Source organism: Pristiophorus japonicus, chromosome 10 (assembly GCF_044704955.1).
Source record: "Pristiophorus japonicus isolate sPriJap1 chromosome 10, sPriJap1.hap1, whole genome shotgun sequence".
NCBI lineage: Eukaryota > Metazoa > Chordata > Chondrichthyes > Pristiophoridae > Pristiophorus > Pristiophorus japonicus.
The window spans coordinates 93,940,655-93,955,688 of record NC_091986.1 but is presented as its reverse complement, the minus strand read 5'-3'; the positions used below and the strand labels follow the sequence as shown (position 1 = coordinate 93,955,688).

Below are 15,034 nucleotides of genomic sequence, written 5' to 3'. Positions count from 1 at the left end.
CTACTGATGTCAGGTCTATAATATCCTGTGTTCTCTCCCACCTTTCTTGAACAGTGGGGTTACATTTGCTACTTTCCAATCCACAAAGACTGATCTAGAATCTCGGGAATTCTGGAAGATCAAAACCATTGCATCCACTATCTTTGTAGCCACCTCTTTTAACAACCTAGGATGTAGGTCACCAGGTCCAAGGGATTTTCAGGCTTTTGCTCCCATTAATTTCTCCAGTTCTATTTTTTTTACTAATACTCATATTTTTTTAAGTTCCTTATTCTCACTAAACCCTTGATTCCCCACTGTTTCCATAATGGTTTTTGTGTCGTCTTCTTTGAAGATAGATGCAAGGTATTTGTTTAATGTCTCTGCCATTTCCTATTCCCCATTATAAATTCTCTTGACTCTGCCTGATTTAATTTCTCTTGTCCCCAGATTTAATTTTGTTAATAAAAACATAAAATGCTGGAAATCTCAGTGGGTCAGGCAGAATCTGTGGAGAGAGTAACAGTTAACGTTTCAGGTCGATGACCCTTCGTCAGTACCCTCAATATCGACCTGTTTCTCTCTCCACAGATGCTGACTGACCCACTGAGATTTCCAGCATTTTATGTTTTTATTTCAGATTTCCAGCATCCGCAGTATAGGTGCAGCATCCAAACTCCGGACAGGTTGGTGGCAGCGTCGTCCGGAATCCGGACCTTGCCAACCCCTCTGCCGCCGCTGCCCGACCTCGGGCCTCGCCGCACCACTCCTCGCCGCCGCCTGACCTCTGGCCTCGCCGCACCACTCCTCGCCGCTGCCCGACCTCGGGCCTCACCTCGCCAGCCAGCCCTAACACCACCTCTTCACTGGGGCCCTGCCCGACCAGCTCCATGGCGACTGGGCCCCACCCAAATACTTCCACGGCTGGGGACCTTATCGCCCAGCGACCCGAACAGCTCTTCAACGAGCACCCCAACCCCACCCCACCCCCTTTCTGACGTTCGGAAATACCCGAACCTGGGCACGGGTGTTTCCGATTCGTGACATCAGAAAGATGATCCAAAGTCCGGCAAAGCGCAAAATCCGGAACAGCCTCTGTCCCAAGAGTTCAGGATTCGGGACGTTGCACCGGTATTTTGGGATTTTTTTAAACTTTCGCTAATCTCCTCTTACATACCTATAGAAGCTTTTACAAAAATGTTTTTTGTGTTTCTTGCTAGGTTACTCTTGTTCTATTTTCTTTTTGTCAATTTCTTGGTCATTCTTTGGCTGAATTCTAAAATCCTCCCGATCCTCTACTCTTTTTGGCAATACTATATGCCTCTTCCTTTAATCTAATACTATTCCTAACGGGCATGTATATTTTTTTGCGAATTATGAATTATTTCTTTCAATGTTTGCTGACATATCTTTTAATCTAGTTTCCCAATTTGCCTTGGCCAGCGCGCTCCTCATACCTATGTAGTTTGCTTTATTCAGATTAAGACCCTAGTTTTCGAATTAACAATGTCATTCTCAAACTCAACTTAAAATGTTTTCATATGATCACTGCACCCATGAGGCTCCTTTACTACAAGGTCATTAATTAATCCTGTCTCATTGCAGAATACTTAATCTAAAATAGCTTCTTCCCTAGTTGGTTCTTTGACATGCTGATCTAGAAAATTATCTTGAATGCATTCTGCGAACTTGTCCTCCACACTATTACTGCAAATTTGGTTTGCCCAGTCTAGAACCAGGGGCCTCAGTCTCTGAATAAGTGGTCAGCCATTTAGGATTGAAATGAAAAATGTCTTCACTGAGGGTGGTGAATCATTGAAATTCTCTACCCCAGAGGGCTGTGGATGCTCAGTCATTGAGCATATTTAAGACAGAGATCGATAGATTTTTGAATATTAAGGGAATCAAGAGATATGGGGATAGTGCAGGAAGGTGGAGTTGAGGTAGCAGATCAACCATGATCTTATTGAATGGCGGAGCAGGCTCAAGGGGCTGGATGGCCTACTCCTCCTAATTCTTATGTACTCATGAAGATTAAAGCCCCCCCCATGGTAACTGTATTGCCGTTGTTACATACACCTCTAATTTCTTGGTTTATGTTGTGCCCGACACTATTACTATTGGGGTGCTTGTAATGAACTCCCACCAGTGTTTTATGCCCCTTGTTGTTGCTTAGCTCCACCTAAAGTGATTCTACATCTTGACTTTCCGCAGCTAAGATCTTTTTTTTTCTACCACTTTATTCCATCGTTTATTATCAAGCAACCCCCACCCCCCACCTTTTGCATTTTTGCCTATCTCTTCTAAAAGTCAAGTATCCTGGAATATTTAGTTCCCAACCTTGGTCACTCTGAAATCATGTCTCCATAATGGCTATTAGATCAAACCTATTTATTTCTATCTGCTATGAATGCCTCTATTTTGTTGCGAATGCTTCATGCATATAATATAGTCTCTCTAGCGATGTTCCTTTTAGCCGCGCAGTCAGCTCACCGGCTTTTAAATGGGGAAAAACTGCACGTGTGGTATTTTGAATAGGCCATGCAGCCTCTTAAAGGGGCCGCCACCCCAAATAAATTACAGGGAACATTGGCCTTTAGCTTTTTTCTATTTTGTCAGATCGCACCTTAGTTACTAATGCCTTATTACTCTGTGTATTTTTCACCAAATTGCTCCTTTGCTCTGCAACCTTGCCATTTCTTTTACTGCTTTGGAATTTATCTTTTCCTGAATCCTCCCAAACGCCTCCTTTCCTCCCCCCGCCCACTTCATTTAGTTTAAAGCCTTACTTCCGCTCTAGTTATTCGATTCTCCAGGACGCTGATCCCAGCCTGGTTTAAGTGGAGCCCGTCCCAATGGGACAGCTCCCTCTTTCTCCAGTACTGGTGTCAGTGCCCCATGAATCGAAACCTCTTTGTTCAACACCATTCTTTGTCAAGCATTTAACGTTCTAATTTGTTTGTCCCTATGCCAATTTATGCTTGCATCAGGTAACAATCCAGAGATTATTATCTGTGAGGTTCTGTGTTTTAATTTTGACCCAGCTCCTCAAGCTCTTTCAGCAGAATCTCATTCCCAATTCTACCTATATCATTGGTTCCTACGTAGACCATGAAAACTGGATCCTCCAAGTTCTTCTTCAGCGTGGGGGGATGTCCTTAACCCTGGCAACGGCCAGGCAACACAGCCTTCGGAACTCCCGGCCGTGGCTGCAGAGATCAATATCTATCCCCCTGACTATAGTCCCCTGGCACTACAACTTTTCACCCTCCCCACTCTCACTTGAATGGCCTTCTGTACCACGCTACAGTGATCAGTTTGCTCATCCACCCTGCAGACTTTGTCCTCATCGACAGAGGCAGCAAGGACCTCGCTTCTGTTGGATAAGGACAAAGGCTGACTCTCCTCCAGCACTGCACCTGGGATCCCCTTTCCTGCCTGATTCACAGTCACCCTCCTGTTGCTGATCATGAACCAGACCTGTACCACTACCTAACCTACTCCATCAACGTGTCCTGGTAACTCTTCCCCCTCCCTGATGCCCTGTAATGTCTGAACCTCGGACTCCAGCTCAGTAACTTTGAGCTGAAGTTCCTCGAGATGCAGACGTGGTTGCCTGGAATCGTGATGCTCACAACAAACTCCCACATGCTGCAGTTGCGGCGCACCTCCTGCACTGCTGTGCCCATCTATCCTGGTTTTAGTTCTTTAATTAAAATGTATGTATCTAATCAAGCTAGCTTATAGTTTTAAATTTTTTACCCAATTACTTGATCCAGTTTAAGTAATGGAGAGATTAATTAAATATTTACCTGTAACACAAACCACTACAAGTAATAGAGGCAAAAAACAATGCCTTATTCCCCCCTCTGCACGGAATTCCCACTGTCACCAAATTCCCAACTTTTACACTCTATGATGCACTGCATTTATGTGCACTCTGCAACCACTCTGTAAACTGCAGCTTATCGTACATTAATTCCCACTCACCTGTAATCCAATGTCCATGTCCTTGTCCCTGCCCCTGACCTATTTTGGCACGCAGTCCCCCAACACCTCAAATTTAAATTTTCTTCCTCATTTTTAAATCCCTTCATGGCCTCACCCTTCCCTATCTCTAATCTTCTCCTGCCTGCAACCTCCCCAACTCCCCACCCCACCACACTTTAATGTGCCCTTGTTGCACCTTTTTCATCTGTTTCCCTCCCTCTTTCTTTCCCCCCCCCCCACCTTTCTTCTGCCATCCAGCAGTTTGCTACAAAGCACCTGCTTTGGCAACCATACGTCATCCATCATAACATGTCCAGCTCAATGAAGCTGTGTATTGGTTATCATAAACTCAATGCTGACAGTATATTCCAATACTTTATTGGTAATCATCTCCTGCCATCTAATACAAAATAAGGGGCGATGTTATCTTTTGAAACCTTTCCATCTGTTGAGTTCACCTTCTATAGTGTCCATATTTTGCAACTATACAAGAAGGATAGCTGAATTGTAAACCTTCAGTTTAGTGGTATGCCATGCTGATTCCTAGCATGCTTAGTCAGTCTACCAAAGACAACATTTGCTGTCTGTAAACGAGCTGTCCCTTCCTTAGCAGTTGTGCCTACGGGTGCATTTACACTACATGTTTAGTATCACTGTGAAGCAGTTTCCACTTTGCACCATGTGAAACAGTGCGTAGTGTAAATTCAGATTTACTGCTCCATCTGACTTGCCTGAAATGGAGTGACTTCCTCCACATTCCACTTTGATATCAAATGAGGCCTTCACTCCAGAGTTAGGCTACATTTACCCTGCATCAGTGTAAAACAAAAAAACATTCTGCTGCAGCTGTAGTGCAAATGCAACCATCTCCTGAGGGACGACACCATCTTTCCTAGCAAAATATGAATCAAGTACAAATAAATTATACCTCTGTCTATTCTAAATTATTGTTTCCCAAATGTGCAAATTACAATAGTCATCTAATTTCAAACATTGTCTCAAGTATAGCAGGACTGTTGTTTAGTTGAGCTATATTACTCAAGTTTTTAAAATTTGCTTGTCTACATTTAAGTCATTAACTTTTTATTAATCAGTGTTCTAGTACAAATGTTACACATTGTCTCCCAAGATATCTAAAATGTAATCTTGCTGTGGATTGATAATTGACATTTCTCATTTGGATTTTCTTCAAAGACTATGAGCGTAAAAAATGCAGGGGTGGGGGGTGCGTACTCTTTATTTTGTAAAATTGAAGTTTTCAGCAAAAACTGAAACCAACATTCTGCAACAATGAAAGCATTTATGTAAAATCTAGTAGGCTGATAAGGGGCTTAATTTCACGTTGGTGTTGAAAACTTCAGCTTTCAAGTATTGAACACTACACCACATTCCTCACTTGGATCAACAGATAGGGATATGATTTTCTTAACTGCTGGTTTTCTGAGATTCACACTAACTTTCAATGATGTAGTATTTGTATAAATTAATTGGGTCCAGTTTCCACAGAGCTAACTGATATGGGTAAGCACAAATGAAAAACAAATGGAGCATGAGAGCACGTGGTTGCAAAAAGCAGACACTATAAAGCCTCTTGCTTAAAGCTACACAATGAAGTTATTCATACTCGGCATTACCAGTTTCTGCCTACATATGATTTTCTGCTAATTGGCTTGGATTCACCGGGCTGTCCAAAGGCTTTGCTGATCGGAAGCCGAAATCCAGAGGATGTTTGTATATGTTTTTCTGAGGGGGAGAAGAAGGGATGTGCATGTGAAGAGAATTACTTTTCGTAGACTGTCGATGCATAGCTTTCGCCCCCTCCCCCCTTCATCTTTCCCCTCAACTGCGTTTATTTTTCTTATAGTGGAACATACCATTCCAGGGAGGAGAGCACCGACAGTGGACTCGGCATGAGCAGCTACAGTGTACCTAGAACACCTGACGACTTTCTTAACAGCGTTGAGGAAATGGACACAGGTCTGTTGGGTTCCTGGGACAGGAAACTCCCTTTTGTTCTTGCAGATGCAATGTTTAAAAAAAAACAGTAATTCAATCAAACCAGTTTCTAAAATCAAGAAATGAATAGCATCAAGTTAACCAGAGATTTAGATTCAAGTTTACATTCAATAACTTATTCAGTGCTCCAAAATTTAATTTTATTTCCTGTTAATAAAATATTTCCCTTGATGTTTCAGTGGATAAATGTGCTATACTAATCTATATATAGAGCAAGAAGCTCCCTCCTTTGTGCTGAGTTAGTGGATCTCTGCCAAGGTGGCAGCCAGTACACCATAATGGCCTTAGTACACCTGCACTTGGAAAGAGATGCATGGGTTTTTATTTCCCATTGTTGTCCAGTGACCCCTGCTAAAAAGTATAAATGAGCAAATATTGGATAAAGGCATAATTGTGTCAGCTGTGTTTCTTTCCAAACAACCTGGCAGAGAACTATACACCAACAAGCATCAGCATATTTGGAATAGAAAAAAGGGGAGAACATTTGGGGGGAATGAGTACATTGCAGGTAGACAAATGGCATTGTATTTTCCTTTCAGTATTTGAATTTTATTACAAGACAGGATGTCTTTGGTGCAATTGAGCTATTCTCAGTTTCTTTTGATTTGTTTACCCAGGTGAAAGCCTTGGCCCAAATAATATGGGCTCTCAGCAAAGCCGTTTTCCAGACTACTTGGAAACTATCCCTGGTACCAATGTGGACCTTGGAACACTGGAGGAAGACAGCATGAATGTGGAAGGAGAGGAATTAATGCCAAGCCTGCAGGAGGCACTAAGCTCTGACATTCTCAATGACATGGAGTCTGTCCTTGCTGCCACAAAGATAGATAAAGAGAGCTTCCTGACATGGCTATAGGGCCCTTGGTCCCATCAGACTGCCTTTGATTCTGTGAAGGATATGAAAACTTGACATTTTTATGACTTGTTTGGAACTTAACTGATGTCTCTTCTTCTGATGCAAGATTGGATAAGCTCTGAATATTTGAAAAGGATTCTGCCATTTAGTATTTCTCACATTTCTGAAGTGATTAGCAAAAACTATACAATTTTGACCTGCTTTATCTTGAAAGGTTAGAATATATGTCTAGCTGTATCCTGTTGTTTTTTTTCTGACCCATTTCATACATGTGGGATAACACATTGAGTATAATTCTTTTACTTGTTTAAATTGTACAGTTTTGCAGCAATGATCACATTTTTGTTTTTCCCGTGATTTTTGAGTTTGAAAAACCTCAATATTTTAAGCGAGTAACATTAACTCTAACTCTAATTTAGGCTTCTACTGTGTTATCAGATTTACTCAACGGCTGCTAAGACGTCAACAGAGAATCTGGTGCCAATTAAGTGCCTTTGCCCAGCTTCTTTGAAGCTCTGTTATATCTTGCTTCCAAATATGCTGCCTACATGACATTTTTAGACTGCGTCTTCCATTTTACAGCATACACTACAGTACCTAATTTTTTTTGGCCTTTGCGCTTTTGAAATATAAATTTCAAACAATTGTCCAATTAATTCTGGAAATTGGGTGACTTCAAAATGAACTCCCAGCTGTTAGTTTCATTTGGTCTTATTTAAACATGAAAGATTTGTCAATGGTTTTTAATTACTTGTACATGTTTTTACAGTATATTGGACGTACATTTTTCTGTAATGTCTTATCAAAATTACTTTAGATAATTTTGGAAGTAGGTTTTTTTTCTTTTGCAGTTGATGAACAAAGGGTTATTTTTAAACCAAAAGACATTGAGGCATGACCAATATAAAGAAGTGCTGGTTATATACATGCTTAAGGAATAAACCCTTGAACTTTGTAGGTTGTAGAGGGGTTAAATGGTTTATGTGTTAGATGGTTAGCAGAACAGATAGTCAAGAGTCCTATATACAGTAGTGAATGGTTAGGTGGGGTTAATGGTTATAAGGACATATATATGTGTATTATAATAAAAGATTAGATTAAGAATTGTGACAAATCAGCAAGAGCTTTGTGATCAAATAGGTCTCCAAAGAGTATTCCCGTCAACGCTGAAGTACATAAGCCTATTTTTGCAACATAATTCATTTTCTAATTATGAGCAGCTGAATACGTTGTACCTTTTGAAAACCAAGTGTTTGGGTTTTTATTTGTGAAGATAATGTGGCTCGTGATTTGTGTTTTTTAAATAGGTACTGATGGAAGAATCCTGGGGAATACTTTTAATTTCAATGTTACTAAATCCTCTTGTTTTCCAATTTCTTGTTCAATCTTCGCAAGTGTTGCTTTCAGATCCTGTCCAGGTAAAGAAAAAAATGCATATATGACACAGCTGCTTCACTGTACATAGGCCATGAAAATGGTTGTTTCTCGGGCTACGGTTTTAACGATTTTTTTGTATTGTGAGTCTTAAGCAGTGTATTTATTGAAAGTGCTACATGCTAAGGCTTGTGGATTGCCTGAGCTCCCATTTGTCTTGTGGCATTTTAAAAATCTATACACAAGTCAACATTAATTTTGTAGGAATTGTATAAATTGGAAAATGTGCTATGCAACTTGTGCTCCAGGGGCGAGCAACAAGATTGTATTCACCCACCTTTTAGTTTGGGAATTTATGTAGTTTTGTACTTGCCTTTGTGCAAGTAGTACTAATTTGAGTAGCCATTATAAATTCTAAACTTCTGTTTTTAAAACCAAGTCTTGAACAAGACCCACAACATTCCCCACCTCCTTTCCACCTTTTAAAAGGAGGAGGATTCTGATGTATGTCATGTATTTTTGATGATTGAAGTTAATTACCTTTTTCGAAGTAAGTTACATAGTCACTGCTTTGCATGGTCATGTACAGACAGTTATACCAGTGAGAAGAAAGGTTGTATTTTTTAATTTCTAGGGTTTGGTGACCTAAATTGTTTAACTGGTAGGAGATGAGATGAGAACCAATCAGTGTTGGAACTAAAGCAATGCAACAAATGTTTTAAATTTACAAAATATTTCCAAATACTCATCTGAGTAAGTGTACAATTTCTTTGCACATGCAAAATGAAATCTTACTGAACATGACCTAAATATCTTTAAATAGCCAGAATGTATGCTTGGCATACTGATATCTGTATGCTTGGCATACTGATATTTCTTTGTCTTGTGATAGTTGTTAAATGTGTACAATTATTTTATATCCAGAGCATGGATAAATGCAAACATACAATTTATATTCAGTAATGTTGATTTTTTTTTCCAGATGTACCAGCATGTCAGTATATAGATACATACAGTAAATCCTGTTGCATTTTATTTCTGTATGTAATACTTTCCAATGGTTTGTGATGATTATTGTGGTATAAAATATATTCTTTGTGATAAAAAAAATTGCTTTGTTTTCTTGTATCTTTCTTTTGGTTTTAGCATACTGCCCCCCTGTGATGTTTATAGGATGCAAATTTACTGCTCTTCCAGTGAATTAGAAGAGTGATCTATGAATTCACAAATCACTTCTATGGTGTCCTAATTGGAGTTAGTCAATATTGTATTACACATTCTATCATAAGAAGATGCCACTCCATGACAAACAATGAGATTAGATTAATAATTTTTCCCCAGTGGCACTGAATTTAATGTTAGCAGCTCAACTGTTACCTGGGTCACTCTGCGCTATATCTGTTTAGTTCACTTGGCAGCTCACACTGGTTAAATTGTGTGCAACAGCCCTACACTGGGACTTGCCATATAACTTAGGCTTGCACTTCAGAGGGAGTGCTGCCTTGCCAGTTTCTTTGTATGAAATGTTTAATTTAATATATTCCACAGTGCAATTTGAGGAAGAGTAGCGAGTTCTCCAGATGTCCTGGTCAAATTGCCTCCTTCAACCCATACCACCAAAACAATAAATAGCTCATTCAATTTGTGTGCAATGTTGATAGTACAGAATGGCTGATATGTTTATAAAAGTCATTGCACTCAAAGTGAGAGCATGATCCGATGGCCATTACATGGGTATGATCTAATAGCCATTACAGAGACGTGGTTGCAAGGTGACCAGGACTTGGAACTAAATATTCTGGGGTATTTGGAAGGATAGACAAAGGAAAAGGAGGTGGGGTAGTTCTGTTAATAAAGGATGAGATCAGTGCAGTAGTGAGAAATCATATTGGCTCAGAAGATCAAGATGTAGAATTAGTTTGGGTGGAGATAAGGAATAATGAGGGGAAGAAGTCACTGGTATATGTAACCTAAAGGCCTATATGGGGTGCCACAGGGATCGGTGCTGGGGCCTCATCTATTTCCAATCTATATTAATGATTTGGATGAAGGGACCGAGTTGAATGTAGCCAAGTTTGCTGATGATACAAAGATGGGTGGGAAAGCAAGTTGTGAGGAGGACACAAAAAATCTGAAAAGGGATATAGACAGGCTAAGTGAGTGGGCAAAAATTTTGCAGATCGAGTATAATGTGGGAAAGTGTGAGGTTATCCACTTTGGCAGAAAAAATAAAAAAGCAAATTATTATTTAAATGGAGAAAAATTACAAAATGCTGCAATAGAGGGACCTGGGGACCCTTGTGCATGAAACACAAACGGTTAGTAAGCAGGTACAGCAAGTAATCAGGAAGGCAAATGGAATGTTGGCCTTTATTGCAAGGGGGATAGATTATTAAACCAGAGAAGTCCAACAACTGTACATGGTATTGGTGAGGCCACTGCTGGAGTACTGTGTACGGTTTTGGTCTCCGTATTTAAGGAGGGATATACTTGCATTGGAGGCAGTTCAGAGAAGGTTCACTAGGTTGATTCCTGAGATGAAGGGTTTGACTTATGAAGAAAGATTGAGTAGGTTGGTCCTATACTCATTGGAGTTTAGAAGAATGAGGGGTGGTCTTATTGAAACACGTAAGATAATGAGGGGGCTCGACAAGGTAGATGCAGAGAGGACATTTCCACTCATGGGGGAATCTAGAACTAGGGGGCATAGTTTCAGAACAAGGGATCGCCCATTTAAAACTGAGATGAGGAATTTCTTTGAGGTTTGTAAATTTGTGGAATTCTCTTCCCCAGAGAGCTGTGGAGGCTGGGTCATTTAATATGTTTAAGGCGGAGATAGACAGATTTTTGAGCGATAAGGGAGTGAAGGGTTATGGGGAGCAGGCAGGGAAGTGGAGTTGAGTCCATGATCAGATCAGCCATGATCTTATTTAATGGTGGAGCAGGCTCGCGGGGCCAGATGGCCTACTGCAGCTATTTCTTATGTTCGATGTGATGGAAGTGTGCTGTAAATGCTTATTGTGTGGCTTTGCTCATCCTTCCTCTTAAAATGGGCAAGTACATCATCTCCATCAGTTTTTGTCCGTGGGCAACCAGCTATTCTAATTATTCCATTACTCTTCATGTGCAGCCACATACAGAACTTGCAGTCATCGGTCTAAGTCTTAGATCTCATCTGTTGTATTTGGAGTGGTTGTGACATGGCTTCTAGTAAATGTGGTTTTAGATTAATGTACAATCCTCAAACTAGTTTGTTAACATGGGCCATAAAGGGTTGGGAGGGACTGATGCTATATATCTGACTAACTAACCAACAGAGCTTTAAACACTGTTCTGAGTTTAACTTGGAATAATGTTGCTCTTTAACTGGCCACTAGGTGTTGCACCAGAGCTTTTACTGATTTCCCCACCCTCCCTTTCTTTGTGCAGAAATGTTTGTTCTCCATCAGTTCCTTCCAACAAAAAACAATTTCATGAACTGAACACTGGAGTGAGATTACGTGTACAGGTAATACATAGGCTGTTCATGGACTGTCTTTGTACATCTTTCCCCATGCCCCCCTCAAATATGTCCTCGCATACAATGATTAGTCATGGCCTCTGATGAAAAATGCTGGCTAATCTTTGCAAGAATACTCAATACACAAAGCTATTTCAGTGCTACTAATGTATTTTTGTAGATGACTATGACACATCAGTGCTGTGTTACTGCTTCCCCTTGGTCACTCTTGGGGGTGGGTGAGGAATTTTAGCCCCCAAGGATTGGTGGGTTGGGAACGGGTGGGAAGATAAAAATTGTAAAACTCAAACCCTACTCTAACGTGCCTGCTTCTGCGTTTCACAGAGGCGCATTTGGCTACATGCAAGTAACTTGCTCACCAGAATCAGGTCAATCATTATCACAGGTGTTTTGCTCATTATCATATGCTAATGAAACACATTTCAAATGATTTTAACAGGGATTTGAATTTAACTCCTCCAGCACTGGTTTACCTGGGGCTCTGGAAACTCACCTGTGAAATGGAGGCGAGATTGAGTGGTGCTTCATTATTTAAAGTTGAGGTTGCCCAATATGAATAAAAGCTCAGTCAGTGCTTACAGCTGCTTTGTCAATTCCCTCTGACGAAGGTTTGCAGTGAGTTCTTGTGATCATAGAAGTTTTTCAGACGTTTGGCAGCTTTTGAACGGCCAACATCAGGATGGGAGGCACTACCCATGTATGAGGATTTACAGACAGTAGCTCCGCTTCCGTCATCTATCTAAAGAGCAGTGCTTCCACAGACTCCGATTGGCATAGCAGATGGTTACAGACATCTGCAGCCTCCTTCAAGACAAGCTGCTGCTCCCTGCTGGACCTGGGGGCCATGCATTGCCAGTCACTGTGAAAGTCACCACTGCCCTTAATTTATTTGGCTCCATCCAGTGCGCCATCAGAGACATCTCGAGGATCTCGTCGGCTGCACATAAATGCATTTGCTGTAGCTGTTCCATGTCTGCTACTTTGTGGCAGAAGGGTTTGGAAGTGTTGGTGTGCTGAGACCCAGCACCAATATCCGTGCCCATTCTTCTCTTGACTGTAGTACTAGGCTCTATCTTGTCATGACCAACAATTGACATGATGCCAGCTCTAGTGGCACTTATAAAATCAACAGATTCCTAAGCCTGTCTAAGCTGGAGAGGATGGTCCATTCTGCTCTGAATCCCCAGATGTTTCTGGAGAAGCCCTGACTGGCTTTAGAGCCTCTCAGGGATGGGAGGGGGCTGGGGTGTGGAAGCTCTGCTGCAGATGACTCTGGAGTTGCCACATACTCTGGAGGAATGTTGTGTTGCAAAACCATCGTGTAAGGTTTCACACGTGGCTAGTGGACTCTTCCACTTGATCTGCCATTTGCTGCTTGCCATGGCCTCCAATATCTGCACCAATATTTAATGCTCAGGGGACATCCATTTAAAATTGCATCCTGTGAAGTCAAGACCCTCAGGCTCATCAGCTAACATGGGATCCAAGTTAGCCATCTGGACAGCAGATTCCTCTTTCACAGCCACCACCATCTGCTAGTGCTCTGTCATGTGTATGCATTCCTCTCAAGCAGACCAGGATGGATGGCTCTGAGCTGATGCTTGGGAGGGAGAAAGAGAGAATATCCTTATGATGGCCTGGCATGTTTTGATGTGGTGCATCTAGAGAAAGACGAAGACCAGTTTAAAATGATGCCCAAACGAGCAGCCTTCATATGTTTTGATGTAATGAGAATGTGAAAAAGGATTGCGAAAGTGGTAGATGGCTAGAGAAGGTAGCAAAAGGATGGAGATAGGGAATCATGGGAAAATGGCTAAAAGAAAATGTCAAGCTGAGATATTTGTAATGTCGACACAAAAAGGGGTTACTCAGAGTTGTGGTCAAACACGAGTTACACGAAAAGCAAAGTCAGACATGAGTCAGACGAGGGGCTGCTATATCAAGCCATGAAATAGGGAAATGCTATGAAAATCGAAACAATAAACACATCCCTGGAGCCCGCCCTATTTGGAGAGTTGTTAGCCTGCAATTGGGTATGCTATGGGGGAAATCGACCAATGATTGTATAAACTGAGTCACTCAAATGTGTTCTGCTGTAACAATGTATAAGTGTTGAGCTTTTGTACTGTTACGAGACTTGTCAGGAGAGAGGTGGACAGGCTCGAATCGAGAGTGTTCCCTTTATCTTAACAGGTCCCGGCCGGAGAATCTCTAATAAAGGTCTTATGTTGCTAAGACTAAAAGTGTTCGTGTGTCAGTGAATTCGCTGAAACAGATTGAAGGGAAAAGAATCCAGTATCTACATTTGGTGTCAGAAGTGGGATCTCAATGGACGACTGCCGAAAACTTGCGAATTAAGAGCTAGACTAGCCTTGGACGAGACGAGAGGAAAATGGCCACTGGAGTAAGTATAATTTCAATACTGCTCCAGTTTCCTCCGGTTTCAAAAGTCTGAGGAAAGTTTAGCCACGCGCTGGTTCTCAGGTGGTGTCTGAACGAGATCCAGGTCAATCTGGCGAACACTTTCTGAACTTAGGAAATAAGTGTCCAAGTCAGGTATGACGTCGACCTTGTATATCACTTGGCCCGTCTAGGCACTGATTGGATTTAATTAGGAAGCTGTGTAGCGACACGAAGAGAAAAATCGCGCGGGCCACATAGAAAAACGCAGAGATTTGGGATAAGCCGTGTAGCGACACGAAGAGAGAAATCACGTGATAAGCCGTGTAGCGACACGAAGAGAGAGATCGCGTAGGAAACCGTGTAGCGACACGAAGAGAGAAATCGCGTAGGAAACCGTGTAGTGACACGAAGAGAGAAATCGCGCAAGCCGAGGGGTGACACGGGATTGTGTAAATTTTAAATTGTACTTGCGCCAGGAGTGGTGTCGATCTTGTATATCACTTGGTCCACCTCTGCTCTGGGCAAGCTAAACTAGAACTAGCACGGGACGACGTGGAGGTAATTTGGATTAATTAGGACCCTGATCCAACGTGCGGCGACACAAGGATGGGTAATTTAGATAAAACTACGAATTCCCTGAAAGGTCATGGATCCAAAAAAAAAGAGAGACTCTTGTGAACGTCTGTTTTAAATGCTTGTATGCTTTTTACTGTGGAGAAGGAAGCTTGTGTGGGGAAACCGAGGAGTTGTGGTTTGCTTTAGCTCCACCCACTTTTTCAAACAGTGAAAGTTTTTTTAACCCTTCGTAGTGTTGTCCTGTATGTGGGAAGTTTAAGAGTGTGAACCTTATTGAATTACGTATATTCGGATGATAAGTTACGGAGCCAGGAAATGCA

At 41.5% G+C, this 15,034-nt stretch overlaps 1 protein-coding gene across 2 annotated transcripts in view; it reads left to right on the top strand.

The window, feature by feature from the left end:
- The window catches only part of yap1 (Yes1 associated transcriptional regulator), a 204,159-nt gene extending 194,853 nt beyond the window's left edge, over window positions 1-9,306 (top strand). For both annotated transcript variants that reach the window (XM_070891905.1, XM_070891904.1), the window contains 2 exons: window positions 5,834-5,946; window positions 6,603-9,306. In XM_070891905.1, coding sequence (XP_070748006.1) covers window positions 5,834-5,946; window positions 6,603-6,841 — 352 coding nt within the window. In that variant the 3' untranslated portion in view covers window positions 6,842-9,306. The remainder of the gene's footprint in view (window positions 1-5,833; window positions 5,947-6,602) is intronic.
- Window positions 9,307-15,034: the final 5,728 nt, after the last annotated feature.